We start from the raw sequence: 19,956 nt of genomic DNA, 5'->3' as shown, positions 1-19,956 counted from the left end.
ACATAGGCTATGATCAACTCACTGTCTGCCGCTGGCCGCTTGGTCGTTACTTTAAAAAAACAAAAACTTACATTTAACGAACAAAAAATGCTCCAAACATTTTTTTAAATTAACTTCATAAAAAAATGAAACGAAATATAATCACTTTACTATTACATACAAAACAGAACTATTTTAATAGCTGAAACAGTAGTATAAGCTGTTTTGGGAGAAGGGGAAAAAAGACGCGCTCGGGTCAGGCCAGTAATTCTGATAAGCTTGTCGAACACAGGCCTGGCTAGGGCCTGAGTGTCTCGGGCCAGGGCTGGGCTAGGGCCTAAATTTTAGGCCCGTGCAGGGCTCTAACGACTCCTCTACTCTTCCGGTCACGAGCTATGGTGCAAGGGCAGAGCTATCTGGAACTGCCAACAGCTGCAGTGACATCAGTGAAGTTTGGAATAAACGACAGGGGGAAAAGCTGAAGCTGAGGCTGATGCTTCACTTTATAGCACTGACACCAGTCATAAGGGAATACATTACCCTTAAACATTGAAAAGATATTAGGGTACGACAACCCTCCCTCCCCTCAAAAGGACTCCTCTACTCTTCCGGTCAGGAGCTATGGCGCAAGGGCGGAGCTATCTGGAACTGCCAGCAGCTGCAGTGACATCAGTGACGTTTGGAATAAACGACAGGGGGAAAAGCTGAAGCTGATGCTTCACTTTATAGCACTGACACCAGTCATAAGGGAGTACGTTACCCTTAAACATTGAAAAGATATTAGGATATTACAACACCATTACTCTTAGAACATCGCAAACTAATTATTATTTTTTTTTCATGAATATGACTTAACCTGATAGAGGATGCGCTCAGTCTCTCTCTCTCACGCGCGCATGTGCACTGTTTAGGCATGTTTTGTGCCGTTGATCGTCATCGTCATCCTCAATAAAAATAAACATTTATTCATGCTAGGGTGTCGGCAGTGAATCCAGTGGACTGGAACTGCCAACAGCTGCAGTGACATCAGTGAAGTTTGGAATAAACGACAGGGGGAAAAGCTGAAGCTGAGGCTGATGCTTCACTTTATAGCACTGACACCAGTCATAAGGGAATACATTACCCTTAAACATTGAAAAGATATTAGGGTACGACAACATTACTCTTAGAACATCGCAAACTAATTATTATTTTTTTTTCATGAATATGACTTAACCTGATGGAGGATGCTCTCAGTCATTCAGGCAGTCTCTCTCTTTCTCGCTCTGCTCTCTCTCTCACGCACACACGCGTGCTGTTTAGGCATGTTTTGTGCCGTTGATCGTCGTCGTCATCCTCAATAAAAAAAAAAACATTTATTCATGCTAGGGTGTCGGCAGTGAATCCAGTGGAGAGAAATCCCCCACCACTAAGTAACTACAAACTGGCATTCAGATCTGCCTCCATTCTGTTGGCAACGCCCCAACTTCAAACGATCCAATCAATTGCCGAAGGACGAAATCAAGTTCCGCCCTCTCATTTCAGATGCCGTTTCACTCGGATATATGTCACAGCAAAGAAGAAAAGACAATCCGTTTTCAACTTTTTCCAACTTCCGTTTCATACCGACTTTAAAACGCACAACATATTAAAGCGTCTTTGGTGTTTCCATGTTTTCTACAAAACAAAACCGGAATCGAGGGGTTATGACGTCATTGGCAGGCATCACAATGACACTATGGACACGGTCCGTGTCACTAGTTAAAATTGCTTCTTTCTCTGGATTTAAACATTCTTCGAAACATTTGGGATAATGTAAGTGCACAAGTCAGCAAAATATATAACACCGTTCTAGTGGTTTTTGGATATTTTAATAAAAAAAAAACTTACATATTGTGCTTTTAGTTCTTCACCATTTATTAATTATTCGTATATACCTAAACTTCTCAAATGACGCACCTCTGTATGGTTACATCTTGACATTTAATATTCCTACTACTGTATACGTTGTGGTTGATGCTGTTGTTGTTTTATACTGGAGCAATGCAAAGGCAGTACATAATCAGCATGTTCCATAATGATTCACCTCAGTAAATATGTCTGAAAGGCCAGTGCTATATACCACGTTCCTTGATTCGTGTCAACTATTTTTTACAACTTTTGTTAATCTGTCCGAAGAAGAGATAATTTTTGCTTTTCATATACACTATTTGTAATTGTTTGTCTATGTAAGTCATTCTTGGGCTATTGTGTCAGTCTCAGCTCACATAAAAACCACTGCTTTTTTAAAATGCTGGGCATATAGGTCAATTAGGGAGTGATAGCACTGTTTACATCAGCCATCAGCAAAGTGCAGCTGATCGCCCATGCATTAACCTTCCTTTGACCTGAACTCAGGAGTCTGGTTTTTTTCCATTAGCACAGCAAGTGAAATTGTCAGTGTTAGTGAAAGTGAGTAGTGTTTGGCTGCTCATGCGTTTTCAAATGGTGGCCCCCATGATAGGTTTTTTACAGGCTACTGATATCCCTAGAGCAGTGCTTCTCAAAGTCCGGACTCCGGTCCGGATCCGGACCCGGAGGGAATTCAGTCCGGACCCGCCTCCATTTCGTATTTCAAGAGAACATATCGGCCAAAAAAGTCAGCATCATATATCGGCCGCCCTGATTTGTAAAAATGGGCATCGGCCAGAGAAAAACCCTTATCGGCCGACCTCTATTGCTGACACTTAAATGAATTGTTTTGCCACTTTTGCACTTGCTATTAATGTATTTTGAATGCAAAGGGCACTTTATTTTTTTCAAAAAATGTATGGTTTATTTGCTATGCATGTTATGTAGCCTATGTTTATTAAAAACAAGTTTTGTAATAACCAATTGTTCCGGTCCGGACCTTTGACACTGATGAAAATTAGATTTGGACCTTTGAATGTAGACTTTGAGAACCCCTGCCCTAGAGCATATGTTGTACACCACATTGGTGTTTAAACAGCTAATTGTGCACTTAATTGTACAGAAATAAAAATGTAAAAATCTATTTTAGAAATTGACAGTGAGTGTGAAAATGATAGCAAGTATTGTTATTCTTAGAGTTGATATTGTTTGGAAAATGCTCATTATTTTTCTAATCATGAATACTTTGGGGGTTTTTTTGTGTCTTGCAGATGAGCATTTTTGACAAAAACAAAGATGGAAGACTGGATCTTAATGATCTAGCCAGGTGATGTGTGTTTAACAATCGTGTTTTTGTTCAGTGCTTGTTGAGCTGTTTAGGCCTTGAGGGTTAGAATGGCTCTTTGTGTGAATGTTTGTGTTGTTGAAAGACAGAAGCAAACACACTGTTACACTCATTAACACATTTTTAAGAGACTAATCCAAAAAGTATAATTATGCTGTCTTATAAAACATTTGTAAGATGTATGGAGTCACTGCCTAAGTAGAGCTTTCCAACCCACATGAAAAAATACTATAGTAATTTATGGTAAATACTATAGTGTTTTTGAACCATACTATAGTAAAGTGTATTATTCTGTATATATTATAGTATTTACAACACTTTGTTAATGAATGTTACAGCATACTGTAGTATTAACTGTAGTTAACTTATAAACTGTAATAAATACTGTAGTATACTTTAGTGTTTAATAATACCAATACTTGCTATAATTTTCACACTCAGTCAATTTCTAAAATAGATTTTTACAGTAAACTGTAGTGTATTGTAGTATAATACACCCTATAGTTGTAGAAAACTTAGTACAGTATTGGTTAATTTGTTTATATTATTATATATGTTAAATTACCACAGCAACTATAGAATTACCACAACAAATTAAAGTGTTTTACTATTGTATGGTTCAAAAACTCACTTCAGGCAAAACAAGTGAAATTTACCATGTGGTCATGTCAAGAGACGCAACTAATTTGAGAAAGATGAACTTTATGCAAATGAGCAGTGACATTTGGGAGCAGCTGCCAATGGCAGTGAAGTACACATTATCAAGTCGAGTCACCTTTATTTATATAGCGCTTTATTCAGGACAGATTGTCTCAAAGCCGCTTCACAGTAATAAACAGGAAAATAATGTTAAAGTTCTTCAATACAAAGATCATCAATTATGGAGTTAGAAGCAGCCCTACAGAAGTCAATAGTGTCGTTATTCAGCTCGAGTCAGTTCAATGTTGATCAAACTCACCTCGATAAAAGTGTCAGTGTTGTGGAGTTCAACGAGTATGAAACTGTATTTCCTCTCTAGAATTCTGGCTCTGCAAGACAACTTCTTGTTGCAGTTCAAAATGGATGTTAGTACTTTATGTCAAATTCATTTCATATTTTGTGACTCCTAAATGTAATAATTTGCTGCAAACCAGTGCATGATACCGTCTCCATTTCCTGCCCTCTTCAGGCCAGCAGTCAAGAGGAGAGAAAGAGAGACTTTGAGAAGATCTTTGCACATTATGATATTGTAAGAATGTTTTTAACCTTTCTACAGTACTGTTAATACAAACATGTCCTGTGCATGATTTTAAATCACCTGAACTGTAAATGCCATGTTTTATTGTGTCCTAACATGACAATAACACTGATTGGCTGATGGCACAATTTTAAACTACTGGTCTACAATATTTGCAATTTATATGTTGCTTGCAAGAACTGCTCATAGCATTAGTGGCTAGCTAGACATGCTAAGTAACCAGCTAACCCCATGGATAAGTCTACAGTGTTAAACGAAAGTTCACTTTGAATTACTTTTTGTGGACTGATGAATTATGATTTCATTAGCATTATATTGTTTGTTGTTGTGTGCATTAAATACTAACTATCATGATAAATTTCAAATGTGGTATTTGGACACAATAACAAACACAAAGCACTGCTAAAGAAGATCCAGCTCTTTAATAGTTGGCTCTCTTTTTAGAGTAAGACTGGAGCACTTGAAGGACCAGAGGTGGACGGTTTTGTCAAAGACATGACGGAGCTCGTCAGGGTAAGTGATTAAACAGTAATAAACATCACAAGTAAACAAGTTACCAATTTTATAACAAACCTAAACGTACATGTCTGTGAAACATTCTAAGAAAACATCACTACTGCTATAACTCATACATTTTGCTTTGTTGTTTTAGGTTATTTGGGTCCATAACCTTCCGTATTAAACATTAGCGTGTAACTTAGGCTTAAATAGTTTGGGATCTGGATATAAATGCAATTATTTATTTATTGGAAATTTAAAAGCCTGCTATAATATTAGTATAATACTACTAATAATTGCCACTAGTAGCAACTATTTGTGACACTCTCTCGATCTTTCTACGTAGATTTCTGCCTGTTTTCACTCTGTATTCCACCACTTTCTTCTTTCTCTCAGCCCAGTATCAGAGGAGTTGATCTGGATAAATTGCGCAAGGTTCTGCTGCGCCACTGTGATGTGAATAAAGACGGGAAGATTCAGAAGAGTGAGCTGGCCCTGTGTTTGGGAGTAAAGCTTAAATCACATGCACATTGAAGTTCTCAATTTTACTATCAGTTACTACATTTTAAAGCTGAATGTGGAAGGTGAAAACATGACGTATTATTTGTGAATTGCTTGTTTCTCTGTTTTAAAAAATGATTCTGTTATTTAAAAAGTTATTCTGAATTGATCATTTATGGAAATGTAATAACTTTAATGCTCTACTTTTGCAACAATAAAAGTTATATCTGGTAAACATGTATAGCCAAAATAGTGGTGACTTGAATATATAATGCAGTGCATCTGCTCCTCATGAAGGACATTAAAGGATTTAGTTTCATGTCTTGCCTTTTTACAATAAATAAATCAATAAATAAACCGCTCTCTCACAAATGTTTAAAAATGTTTTTGGTTCATTTTTAAGAAAATGGTCAGTTTATTCACGAAAAAAAAAACATTATGCAGTACTTTGTTATTCTAATTAGTCAAATTAAAATGTTCTAATAGATGAACAGAATGTTCTGAACATACTGCCTATGAACACACACACACACACACACACCAGCTGTCACTTTGTAAAAGCCATGTCTGGTGTGTAGCACAATACTGTTAGTGTATCCTTATGACTCTGGGTTATTTATATTCATTGCTGCTGTTTATTTTACAGTCATGCCATTGGCAAACAGATGCTCAAATGCTTTGTTTTGTTGTTGTGCATGCAAATAAGTATTTGTCTTTTATTTCTTTCCCCTATGTATGTTCATGTTTAACACAGTTTTAAGTGACAAAGACCAAAATATGGCAGTTTGATTTCTTACTGCAGTTAACAGGGATTATGCAAAGAATAAAACTTTAAAACATATGTTAGTTTTCTTGTAAGACATTTCTGGCTCACTGAATGTGTTAGATCAGGGGTTTTCAAACCAGCACTGTACATTTTGTATGTGTGCCTCGTCAAACACACCTGATTCACTCATCAGCTCATTAGCAGAAACTCTTTAAAAACTACCTTTATCATTCATTAATTCTTCTAACATTCCTCAAATACATTAACATTCACTGATTATTTTATAATAGATATGTTTAATCGACATTTTATAAGGAATAAAATCACATTTTTGTTCAGAGGAGCATGGTGTCTTGGATGACTCTTTCTACTGCAAACATTTTTGAGAAAAATTAGACAATAAAAAGCTTTAAAGGTGGTTATATTTAAAGTTTAGTTGTTCAGCTTATTCTTTTTTTTTTTATCCATTTGTTGTTGCATATGTGTTATTGTAACATTTTAATTTGCAGAGGTTTCCAATCCTGAGGTACAGTGGCCCTTCAGAAGCAGGATTAATCAACTGTTGTAGATTAAATTTTAATCAGTATTATATAAGATGGTTAGTTCCAATCCTTGATTCTGATTGGTCAACAGCTGTGTTTTATTCACGATAAATCATGGCTATGACCACTTCACCCAACAGGTCTGTGTATCACTGCGCAACACCCATAGCTACATAAACAATCAATATAGCGTCATAACTTCCATGTATAATGCATTTCAGCAAAATTAACTTGTTTTATTTATGTTATGAATTATGATTGACCCCTGCTGGCTTTATTTTGCATCATTCACCTTTAATTTTGAGGCCATGCCCTTCCTCGTGTTACTTCATTTGAATACAATACACTTTTAGAAATGTGTAGATTATTCCAAATGTGCGGTCTCTTTTTTGGTGGGACATGAACAATGCTCCATTCGTGAATGAATCACTCTTTTGAGTCGATTCTATATTACGACTTGATCAAACAAGTCTGAATCGTCTGAAGCGGCTTCTCACTCAGAGTACACAGAAGAAGAGCGTCGGATAGGAAGAACGCAATACCACTACTACAAAGTGTGACATTACCAGGTTTTTGTACATATACTTCAATTTATAAACTAAATAAGCTACCGTTGATCAGAGAGTATGAAATCAATACCTGCCAACCCCGCATATCTGTGCACTGGTGGGCGACCTGTTTGTCTTCTTGAATGGAATGGTTAGATACAGTTACATGTGCTTGCAGAAATATACATTTGAATACATATTGGAGAAAAGATGGAAGAAGATCCATCAATGTGCATTTGATTTGTAGTTTATGTTCAAGATGTTAGTAACGGTCATGAACGTGAGCACATGAAGAGTTTATGGCTCGTTTCCACCAAGTGACACGGTCTAGTACAGTAAAGTATGGTACGCAATTATTTCCGTTTCCATTGTCAGAAGTTGTGAATGGTACCAAAACAGCGAATCGTACCATACTTTTTTGGGACCCTTCCTTTGGGGTAACTAGCACAGTAGTCTGGTACCAAATGGGTGGAGCTAGACTCACTGCAGAATGCTGATTGGTTGACAGAGAATCATCACTTGCATGTGCTACAAGGAGAATGAAGCGTCTCCTTCACTCGTTCTGCCATGCTGCTCATGCGTGTTGGGCTTGTTTACAACAGAGTGCGCAAACACAAAAAATATAAAAGTGTATTTTAGAATTTTATATTTTCACACACACGCTTTCTTCTCCGTGTGAGTATTATGTCGATCGCTACTTTCCAGCATACACCACGCCTATCAAGTGAGGGGACTGTTGGAGGTGGAAACACAAACCGGATCAGGGTGTACTGTCCCGAATCATACTGTACTGTACCATACCGCTCGGTGGAAACAAGGCTTTAGATGCATTTGAAGTGATCTCATTTTTACATTTTATATATATATATATAAATTTTTGTAATTTATTTAAAATTTGTATAAACTTTAATTAACCGTTGCATCTCTTCATGTACAATTGGTATGCGTCTGCTTTCGGGTGATGCAAAAAAAAGTTAATACTAAAATAAAAATAATAGTTAATTATTTAATTTGATAAAAACTACATTTTTTTTACATTTTAGAAATGGGCACTATATACTGTATATACACACAGTATAAACACACACACACACATATATATATATATATATATAAATACACGCACAACATGGGTTACCATCATGTTCACATCGTGTAGTTTTTGAAGCATCTTCTTTGTTTTAAGTTAATCTGAAAATTAAAGTCATAAACATATCAGATGGCCGGAAGGTCATGTTTTTGACCTGCAGCCATTGTGTTATGTTGTTTTCTCCCTTTAACTAAAACTTTTTATCTCTGTCTGATAAAACATTTCATGCCATTTATTTTTCAATTTATTATAATTTTTTTTTTTTGGTAGCACACTTCTACTTTTTATACTTAAGTACAATTTAAATTTGTAAAGTGAATTGAAAGTGAATCAAAACACTTAAGTTTGTTTGATGCTGTTCAGGTGGACACTCATAGTTCGAGGTTCTTACACAAACAATCACAATTAATTGAGCACAATTAAGAATAACACATTGCAGCATACCTATTAAATGTTCCTTTTTTTATTTTGTAAAATAGTTTGACATCTGATAAAGACTTAATTTGACAAACATTGTTTATTGTATAATAGTAAAAGAAAAAGAAAAGTTTATACAATAGAAAAATACATCAAACAAAAATTTAGGGAAAACAATAGTGAAAAATAAAATGCTCACCACATGCATTTAAATGTGTGTTTCACCAAGAATTTAACTCTGAATACTGTTTACATATGTTTACAATTTGTATGTATTTTTATAGTCTGTAATTTGTATGTGCTTGGTGGTTTTAGACCAGGGGTGCCCAAACTCGGTCCTGGAGGGCCGGTGTCCTGCAGAGTTTAGCTCCAACCCTAATCAAACGCACCTGAACCAGCTAATCAAGGTCTTACTAGGCATACTAGAAACTTCCAGGCAGGTGTGTTCAGGCAAGTTGGAGCAAAACTCTACAGGACATCGGCCCTCCAGGACCGAGTTTGGACACCCCTGTTTTAGACACAGTGTATGAACGGGACTTTTATTTTGCTCTGCCGATGTGATGTCATAAGCTCCTTTATCTGATGTGGTTCGGCTGATGAAAGGTTTGTTTGTAAACATTGAATGTGTTTAAATCAATGCAATCCGGTCAGTGTATTTTATAGTTTTACAAGCATTATAAATTAACTACTTAATATGAAATGTAACATTGTAATGCTTTATCTAATATAAATTAACGTTATTTTATGTGAGTAAAGCGCAATTCGGTCACTGGCAAGTGATGAGACTAACGGAGCTTTTCGAAACTCTGAATCAGCTGAATCAAATACTTTGCAAAATGATTTCACTGTTTTGAATCGCTCGAATCACCGCACACTGACGACACCTGCTGCTCAAAGCAGTGTAAATGCAACGAGAACAACAAACACAAACCTGTATAATGATAACTTTTACAAACCAACGAGTCCTTCATTTTTCCTCGGAGTGAAGAGATGGATCTCAAAATTATAAGTAATTGTCGGATAGGGGCTAAATATGCAGAAGATGCTGGAAAACCAAAGAATTTGCAGGACTTGGAGGATTTTTCTGAAGAACAGCAGGCAGTTGAACTGTTCAGGACAAAGGACTCATGAAAAACTATCCCAAAACATAAAAACAGCTGTGGGAAATGAACAATGTGTTTGAAGAATGTCAAATAAGTGTTGTAATTAAAGTGGTTTTAGTTGTCATGGAGTGGGTTGCCTCGAGGCCCGGGTATACTTCACTTTTCACAGTCGCGTCCGCACAGCTTTTGAAGTATACTCAACCGCGGGTGAGCATGGATGGAGGAGTTCGACACATGTGCAGTACCACCTAGTAGACTTGTTCTGTCTCAACTAGTGTTGTCAAAAGTACTGATGTCAGTACCAGTCTGTATTGAAATTTTCAAAATGTGACGATACCAGCATTTCGAGATTTTAGACGCAGCTTTCAAACTAGGGGTGGGTGATACTGCAAAATTTTGTATCGGCAGGGTTGCCAACTCTCATGCATTTGGCGTGAGACACGCGCTTCCAGGCTCTGTCTCACACTCTCACTCTGCCTATGTAAATCTCACGCCAGTCGGCACCGATGGCCTCGTGGGCAGCGCGCCGACATGTAGCGCCTTTGCGCTTCGGGCGTCCCGAGTTCAAGTCCCGGTTCGTGGACCTTTCCCGATCCCACTCCCCTCTCTCTCTCTCTCTCTCTCACCCACTTCGCTTCCTGTCGACCTACTGTCCTATCTAAATAAAAGGCATAAAACGCCAAAAAAATCAAAATAAATCTCACACCAAATTGGCAACCCTGCTTGCTATATGAAACAAGTCTCAGCTTTCAAGTTTTTTCAGTTTTTCAAAACTTTAATGTGGCGTAAATATAGCGCTTCAGTTAAAGCCAGAGCCATTTAAAAACAGAGTTGCGACAAGCTTTGATCTCACGTGGTTCATGGAGCTCTCCAAACAGACCAGCGTTGACAATATATTTGAATGGATAGACGACAGCTTTATTATACAGGTATTTGCAGCAATTTTTGATAAACATTATAGCATATTATGCATTGATTATTACGTCGATGACATTTACTGTATCATTTTATTCTGGAGAGTGATGGAGAGGCAACATTAATATGGTTTTCTTAACCTTCGGATATTGCTTATAATGTGACCATACAGCTTTTTTCAGTTAAATAAGTGCTGTATATTTTAGTTCAATAATATTTATTTAATATTTTGAGGAGATCTTTTGGTACTAAATACTATTTGTACAATAATTATGGTACATTAGCCTAATGACTTAAACTATGAATGAATGAATGATGCATGTATATAGCGCTTTACTGTGTATTGTTGTACACCCAAAGCGCTTTACAATCATGTGGGGGGGGGGGTTTCTCCTCAACCACCACCAGTGTGCAGCATCCACTTGGATGATGAAAAATATATTTTTATAATATTTCTATTACTTATATGACAATTAGTGTAGTACTTAAGGTTAAAATAGAGAAAAGGGTGTTAAATTCCAATGCAAAGAGGCAAATTAGAGTAATTTTGTGGTTAAAAAAAAAAAGATTCATTTGTAATGACATGGTTTACCCACTAGGTACCTGTATGGCTCTTTACTAAATATATCTAGAATATTGCAGGTCATACCTGCTTACTTATTTTTAAGTTCTTCATTTGAATACATTTTTAGACATGATTAAACACTAGATTTATCACTGATAAATTTAAAGTTAATAACTTACATCCTTTTTTTAATGATACTCGGATAATTACACACAATGGGCCTCATTCATGAAACATTCGTAAATGTAGGAGTAAGTTCTGAGTAATTTGCGTGTAAAACGGACCTTCCCGAAAACTCTACTCCAGATTCACAAACGCTTCGTAAACGTCCGATTTGATAGTTAAACATGCGTATGTTAATGAATTCCAATGATTCGTAAATAGGGCACTCATGCAGGCTCATTCACAATTACCACAATCCCCGCCTATGAACTACAGCTATGCAAATTGCATGTCCAGGAACACAGTGGAATATTCTGGTCTACTTTCTCAGGTTTGGCTCCAGTATATGATTCACAAACGCTTCGTAAACTTCCGATTTGATAGTTAAACATGCGTATGTTAATGAATTCCAATGATTCGTAAATAGGGCACTCATGCACGCTCATTCACAATTACCACAATCCCCGCCTATGAACTACAGCTATGCAAATTGCGTGTCCAGGAACACAGTGGAATAATCTGGTCTACTTTCTCAGGTTTGGCTCCAGTATATTGCATAAATGCAAAAAAGACTAATAGGCCATATGCCTAACAATAAATATTCAATAACGTGTGGCCACCAAAGTGTTTTTAGCCAGCTGAAAAATGTCAGGCGCTCTTCTGAAAACGGCCAGCTGGTGGTGCTGGAGGACGCTTTGGTGGCACAGCGTTTTTCCAGCTGAGACGCTTTGATTGCTATAATTTGGAATATCCACGGCAGCAACGCATTACTAGCATCTCATTTTGAAGAATATTACTGAATATAAAAATGCAGTAACCAGCAATGGTAACTTCTCTGTTGTTGTTTAGTTGTTGTACAAGTAGGGTAATTGGTCGGTGTAGCCTCGTATTTGTCCTGCCCCTCCTCCATTGATTGGACGGCTGTGTAAAAAGTGACAGTGACAAGCGTTGCGTTTTACCCAAATCTAAACAGTTTATCAACTCCCAGCTACAACAAAAAAACAAAAACAGAGCAAACGAACTTGTAAAATATTATGATGGCAGTACATCAAAATTCTGTGTCATCAGTTTGCCAAAAGAACACAGAACGTTTTACGCACCATTTACACGTGGTAGGGAGCAGGTGTCCATTTCTTTCCCACCAACTAACATTTTGAAAATACGAACACTTTCATGAATCCGAAAATGTACGTCAGAACAGCTTTACGAACATTTTACACAAAAATTTGTTCTGCTCGTGTTTCATGAATGAGGTCCAATGAATGCAAGCAAATACTGAATTTAAGTTTAAAATTATGCTTAAAAGGCATTCAACAGCATTCAACAAACGATTTTTATCCCTTATATATTTACAGTATACACATGAATTGATATTGAATCAAGATCGAACTTAACAAGTTGAACTTAAAAGTTGGCAACCCTGGTATCGGTCCAATACCAAGTAAATACAGGGCCTGTATTGCCGATATTGATACTGATATTTTTACTTTTAAAAGCATGCATTTGAACCTACATGTACTTTCCTGTATGGGAGAGCAGTGTGTCATGATTTATTAGGTGAATGCATCATTAATATGCTAGATCAGAACGAATTTTCATAAACACTAAAAGATTTTGTAGTTTGTGCTCTTAAAGCACCTGTAATTAAATGTGTATGTTAAAACCCAGGACAGATTTTAAACACTTTTAAGCCAAAATAATTAATAAATATTTTTATTACTGTAATGAACTGAATTGGGAAACACGAAATTTGCACAAAATTATTACTGGAGAACAATGAATGTTTTAAAAATGTAATTTTTCTTTCCTTCAGTCTGGGGTTTTTGTTCAGAAACAATGGTATAATAACAAAACATAATTGCTCTTTTAGCACCACTTCTCTGTCTTTAAACAAATAAATTTTAAACAAATATACATTTCAAATACATTTTAAATAAACAGTGCACAAAATTATTACGGGAGAACAAATGTTTAAAAAATTTTTTTTTTTTAACTTTTTAACTTTTGTTTTCTTTCAGTGATTTTTTCAAAATAACAAAATAAAATGTATCCCTTTCATTAGACATATAAACAAAGTGCACACAATTGCTTGTAAAAAATGAAGTAAAGTGCAAATAACTAAACAAAAGCACAAACTACTATTGCCTCTAATACTCACCCTCAAACCCTCCTTTGTCCAAGGAAATATTCCCTGCAGCCCCCTTTTAAACCTTGACACTCTGTTAAGACTTAGAGGTTTTTGTTCAGAAACAATAACACATTTAGGCTACCTTTTATTGCACTTCTTCTCTGGCTTATTAACTGTCCTGCCTTTGAGAAAATCGTTTCTGCGGGTACAGATGATGCAAGGATTCCCAGGTGTTTCTTGGCAAGCTTGCTAAAAGAAGGGATTTCATTCTTTTTCCACCAAAGTAGTGTACTGCGAAATTTTCTGAAACGCCTTTGGAGATGGCTTATGGTAGAGAAATGAACATTCAATTCACGGGCAACAGCTCTGGTGGACATTCCTGCAGTCAGCATGCCAATTGCACGCTCCCTCAAAACTTGCAACATCTGTGGCATTGTGCTGTGTGATAAAACTGCACATTTTAGAGTGGCCTTTTATTGTGGCCAGCCTAAGGCACACCTGTATATATACACCACCATTCAAAAGCAGGTACAATTTTTTTATTGGGTTTAAAAGAAATATCTTCTGCTCAGCAAGGCTGCATTTTTAAAAATCAAAAATACAGTAAAAGCAGTAAATATACAATTTGAAAGAAGGGCTTTCTATTTGAATATATTTTAAAATGTATTTTTCCTGTCATGTTAAAGCTCCATTACTCCACCTTTCAGTGTCACATAAACCTTCAGAAATCATGCTGATTACTGCTCAAGAAACATTTCTGATTATTATTTTATATCTGTTATATAACTGAAAATGCTGTATAGCTGTTATAAGCTGCTCAGTAATTGTGTGGAGGTGTTTTTTATTTTTCTATGAGCAGAGAGATTGAAATATATGAATTATGTGTTAATAAGAAATGTGAATTATTTGAAATAATCTTTATTACCATTATTAATTTCTTTACTGTCATTTAAAATTTTTATTGCATATTTTTCATTTTTTATTGCACATGATCAATGCAAGACAGGGAACATATCAACATCGTAAGACACGCCACACTGACATACAAAAAAAAACAACAACAACACAAAAGCTAGATTTGAAATTTAATGGACTCATTACATTATATTACATTCTATTACATTTCATAACTGTTATTAAAAACGGCATTTTTTTAAACGGATAGGGATGTCAATGATTAATCGATGATCGATTAATTGTCTATAAGAGATGCAATCGATTAAAGCTATCGATGATCGATTAAGCTATTTCATTTTGGGCTGCGTGTGCAGCTCATGCGCAAAACACGTGTGAGCGGCTGTGATGGTATATAAATGCATCATCATTCATTCATAATACCAGCCGCTGAGGCACGAGCCGTGGAGGGACCAACCGTTGAGGCACGAGCCGCGGAGGGACCAGCTGCGGAGGCACCAGCCACTGAGGCACCAGCGGTGGAGGGACCAGCAGCAGAGGGAGCCGTGGAGGGACCAGCCGCGGAGGCACGAGCCGTGGAGGGACCAGCCGTTGATGGACGAGCCGTGGAGGGACCAGCCGCGGAGGCACGAGCCGTGGAGGGACCAGCCGTTGATGGACGAGCCGTGGAGGGACCAGCCGCGGAGGCACGAGCCGTGGAGGGACCAGCCGTTGATGGACGAGCCGTGGAGGGACCAGCCGCGGAGGCACGAGCCGTGGAGGGACCAGCCGTTGAGGCATGAGCCACGGAGGGACCAGCCGCGGAGGCACGAGCCACTGAGGCAACAGCCGTGGAGGGACCAGCCGTTGAGGCACGAGCCGTGGAGGGACCGGCCATGGGGGCATGAGCAGCGGAGGGACCAGCCGTGGAGGGACCAGCAGCAGAGGCACCAGCCGCTGAGGCACGAGCCATGGAGGGACCAGCTCTGCAGTCAACAGCCGTGGAGGAACCACCTTCCTCATCCATGGAATCCTACACTTTTTTTAGGAAGCTAACAGAGACTGGTGTGCGAGGAATGCTTTGTCTTCTCTTCATGAAGGGGTACACCAGAGCTTTCCCCAGCTCCTCCAGAAAATTCCTCCTCCTGGAATTTTTCCACTGTCTCCAGGTGGGATTGATTTCCCTCCACAGCACAAATGAATTGTAGGCTGAGACATAGATTATATTGAAGAAGAGAGCCATGGGCCAGCGAGCTGTCTTCCGTCCACATGTGTATGTTGCAACGATCTGGAATATTACACACACACACAGATTCACAACATTTTAGTAAATGGACTAAAATTTCTTTAGCTTAGACTAGAAGTTATTATCAAATATTATACAATTATTATTAGCAGTGAACAAATACAAAGTAGCACATACCTTGTCCAGATTGTCCACTCCACCTTTGGTAGTGTTGTAGTCCAAAATAATTTTTGGCTTTCTGTCCTCCCGTTCACTTACTGCTGCATCCTTGTGTGCGGTGCTCATAAGAATCACGTTCTTGTTCTTTTTTGGGCATATAGGACTCGATGGTGTGTGTCTCGATGAATGCAAACAAAGATGAAAAACGAGTCCTGTTTCTTCTTGTGACCAAAGCACTTAGGAGCTCTGGCTTGTTTTTTCTCACAGTTCCTATCATCCTTATTCTTCTCTGGGGGTGTGTCAAACAGCCCGGTTTAAATACTCAGGACACCATCAAACTTTGCTGTTTAGCTTTTCGCTTTTAGTCATGCTTTTTAGTTATGGTTCAAGTCATTGCTTTTGCGTTCTTCGAGCGCCGTTCCAGCATGCTTAGACCTGCACGCCCGCTGCTACTTAGCCACGATGAGAAGAAAACCATCTAGTCTCGTCAAACTTTACTTCTATTCTTTTACTTTAGTTTCTTTTCTTTCCGTTGAGAGTTTCGTGTTCTGAGTTAAGTTTTGCCTAACGCCGTGTCTCCGAGTTCGACCTGTGCCCGTCTCCAAAATTCAACCAGCCCACAGACTCAGCATCTTCAGCCAACGCCCAACCATTGGCTTCCCATCACTTCAATGACTACTGAACTTCCAGCCAATCAGCAATCTTGGGAGACCCCTTCTCTGCAACTACAACACAAAGGGAACCCCTTACACAGGCAATGCAAGTACCTCCAGCTGAACTGGTGCATTTAATATAATTTTAACCTCATTGAGGAACTCAATGCGAGGGTTAATTAAGTGATTGATGGTTGTTCAAGTTTTGGATTGATTATCTTTGAATTTACTATGTAATTGACATAATACATTTTACCTGACTAATAATAAATTGTCACATTTGATATTATTCCGACTTACTAAATCACTAAATTATACTAAATTATTTTCTCACGTGGATTAAGTGAAGGCATTTGTTTCCGCAAATCTGCGTCCAGGGTTAAGTGCATACTAGATCTCAGGTTAGATGGAGCATGGGGCACATCAGGTGGGATGCTAGATTTCTGACTAACAGCTTGACTTTAGTTCAGTTTTATGCAGTTGCTTTAACTATGGTGGGCTAGTCATAGTACTAGTCATAACCGCTGGTCATTGTCTCAGCTTTATTCAAGTTGTACGTAGTTCTATAACTATCATAAGTGACTATTAAATAATATTAGTCATCATAACCTCTGGCTAATGGTAGGGCTGAACGATTAGTTGCATTTGCGATAATATCGCGATATGAAAAAAACGTAATTTTTCAATCGCAGAGGCTGCGATTACACTTGGTCATGTGACAAGCGAGAGTAAAGAGGTGTGTTCGACTTGAAGATCGATCGGTGTATGACATCAAAGTACGTTGAAAGAAAGCATAAGGAGACGTCCGCACTCTCTTATAGCTCTCGCAGTACTTTGATGACACACACCGATCGGTCTAAGCAGCGCTGCTTCAAGTCGAGCGCGGGCCATCAGCAGAAAAAGAAAAGAAATAAAACCGTAAACAGCCAAAGGACGTAACTTAGAATGGGATCGATTTGTGAAAGGGAAGAGAAAAGCCATAGATGAAGTCACACAGAACCAGGCAGGTGCTGGTAATTTAAAAGCTAAATGCAGAAAATATGACGAGGCATATCTTGCTCTCGGCTTCACTCACCGTGTCTATACCGGACGCTACAGTTGTTGCATCACTCCGCAACAGCTCTACACTGGATGCGACAAAGCGACCGTTGCAAATCATTTTAACTTTGTGTCAGTACGTCATAAATAGAACAAGGCATCAGTTTAATGTCGGGTTTTGTCGTGTCGCGTCATAAATAGATCAAGTCATCAGTTTAATGTCGGGTTTTGTCGTGTCGCGCCCTATACAGTCTATAGTCGCGCCGCATCCAGTGTAGACAGCTTCACTGATTATAATGATTCTACTGTATTTTGCCGCTCGCGTCCGGTGTAGACACAGTGTTTAATGACGTTGGTGAGGAGGAAAGCCTGTGCTATGCTATTTTTCAATGTTTCAAGTGATGCAGGTGTTTTTTTTTTCAGCATTAAAAAAAGCATTAATTTATCAATGTTTAGTGAAATTATTTGGTAGTCTGAGGTGGAATGGGGATTCGGGAAAGGGGGAGGGGCAGATTTTTTTATAGGTTTAAAGGGGGGCGCGACCATAAAAGTTTGAGAACCACTGGTCTGAAGTTAACAGACAGTGTTTAAAAAGTGAGTCCACATTTTTACCTATGTTTATTACAGTGACTTTGAATTACATAAAGTAGTGTGGTAAAGCAACAGTTTTGTTTTTATATTTTTGCAATCTACTTTAGTTTGTGTGATTTATTACTGACTTTCATATTAATGTTTACACCAGGCTTATTTGTGCTTATTTGTTATTTGCTTTATGTTGTCATAATTATTACATGCTTACAAGGTTGGAAGTTCAACAAGACTGTTCAAAACAGTCAATATACTGTCATTCATATCAATTCATGCATCACCTAATTTCATCGTAACATATAGGCCTGGCCTACAGAAAAGTACATTTATGTTTAATCTATCTAATAGTGTGTTGGGCATACTATACAATGATTTATAATTTGTCTTTGTTGAATAATACAGAACATAAAGCTTTAAAAAAATAATTGCATATTAAATCGCAATCGCAATATTGGTTAAAAAAAATCGCAATTAGATTATTTTCCAAAATCGTTCAGCCCTAGCTAATGGTCAGACTGGTGAGTTTGTGACCGTGAGGTCCACGTAAAATGGCTGACATAGACTCTCAGTGACATAGATTCCTAATTACAATTCAAGGATTTAAAGCGTTTATTGTCATATGCCCAGTGAGGAAAACAAGTTTCCCTGAGCAATGAAATTCTTACTTTGCTGTCCACAATGAATGCCAAGACAGTGCAAAGCTATACACACACATACACAAACTATACACACATACATACATACAATGTAAGAAACATAATAATAAAAACTATGCTGCAGTAGTAGGAATATAGACTATGAAAAAATAGAAATATAGACTATGTGTATCTATATATGCGAGTATAGAGTAGAAATATAGAATGTGAAAATAGAAATATAGACTATGTATATGGTATCTACATATGTGAATGTACAGTATTTACTTGTGTGAAAAAAAAAAACAATAGTGCAGTAACGTGCAAATTGAGTGCAACTACATGATAACAATAGCAGCAGTAACAGTAACAGATGTGCAAATTGAGATGAGGCTACATGAGTAATATTAACAAATATACAATGGTAGTAATAACAGCAATAACATTACAAATGTTCAAATGAGATGAAACAATTTGGTCCGACTGTTCTCTGAGATAGATAAGTCCACTAGCTAGCTACCTGTTTAAGAGTCTAATAGCTGAGGGGAAGAAGGAGTTCCTTAATCTGGAAGTCCTGCAATTTACACTCCTGTACCTCCGTCCTGAGGGTAGGAGTGTGAACAGTCTGTGTTGGGGGTGGGTGGGGTCTTTAATGATGGATGCAGCTCTTCTGTGGACTCTGCGATGGTAAATGGCCTGCAGAGAGGGCAGTGGAGTCCTGATGATCTTCTCAGCAGTCTTCACCACTCTCTGCAGACGTTTGCGGTCCCTCACTGTAGTGCTGCCATACCATGCAGTGATGCAGCTGGTCAAGACGCTCTCAACTACACAGCTGTAGAAGTTGTTGAGGATCTTAGGTGACATGCCAAACTTCCTCAGCCTCCTCAGGAAGTACAGCCGCTGTTGTGCCTTCTTAACCAGCTGGGTGGTGTTGAGTGTCCAGGTGAGGTCCTCGCTGATGTGGACCCCCAGGTATTTAAAGCTGCTCACCCTCTCCACTTCAAGCTCTCGGATAAACAGTGGCTGGTGAGTTTTCCTCTTTTTCCTCAAGTCCACTATCATCTCCTTTGTCTTGTCC

The 19,956-nt window shown here is 38.0% G+C and overlaps 2 protein-coding genes across 4 annotated transcripts in view; both read left to right on the top strand.

Annotated features, from left to right (window-relative positions):
• LOC107693759 (secretagogin-like) overlaps positions 1-5,788 on the top strand; it is a 10,629-nt gene extending 4,841 nt beyond the window's left edge. For both annotated transcript variants that reach the window (XM_016493273.1, XM_016493274.1), the window contains 5 exons: positions 3,120-3,175; positions 4,212-4,257; positions 4,362-4,421; positions 4,875-4,943; positions 5,325-5,788. In XM_016493273.1, coding sequence (XP_016348759.1) covers positions 3,120-3,175; positions 4,212-4,257; positions 4,362-4,421; positions 4,875-4,943; positions 5,325-5,462 — 369 coding nt within the window. In that variant the 3' untranslated portion in view covers positions 5,463-5,788. The remainder of the gene's footprint in view (positions 1-3,119; positions 3,176-4,211; positions 4,258-4,361; positions 4,422-4,874; positions 4,944-5,324) is intronic.
• A 3,557-nt stretch (positions 5,789-9,345) lies between these two features.
• Positions 9,346-19,956, top strand: part of LOC107693758 (gastrula zinc finger protein XlCGF8.2DB-like) — a 14,479-nt gene continuing 3,868 nt past the window's right edge. Inside the window, exon 1 of one of the 2 annotated variants that reach the window (XM_016493271.1) lies at positions 9,346-9,395. In XM_016493271.1, coding sequence (XP_016348757.1) covers positions 9,389-9,395 — 7 coding nt within the window. In that variant the 5' untranslated portion in view covers positions 9,346-9,388. Of the gene's footprint in view, positions 9,396-11,926; positions 12,074-19,956 lie in introns of those variants that run through there. The other variant, XM_016493272.1, reaches the window with a different exon arrangement.

Source organism: Sinocyclocheilus anshuiensis, unplaced genomic scaffold, assembly GCF_001515605.1.
Source record: "Sinocyclocheilus anshuiensis isolate Anshui unplaced genomic scaffold, SAMN03320099.WGS_v1.1 scaffold2200, whole genome shotgun sequence".
NCBI classification, from domain to species: domain Eukaryota; kingdom Metazoa; phylum Chordata; class Actinopteri; order Cypriniformes; family Cyprinidae; genus Sinocyclocheilus; species Sinocyclocheilus anshuiensis.
This window is presented reverse-complemented; position numbering and strand designations above follow the sequence as displayed.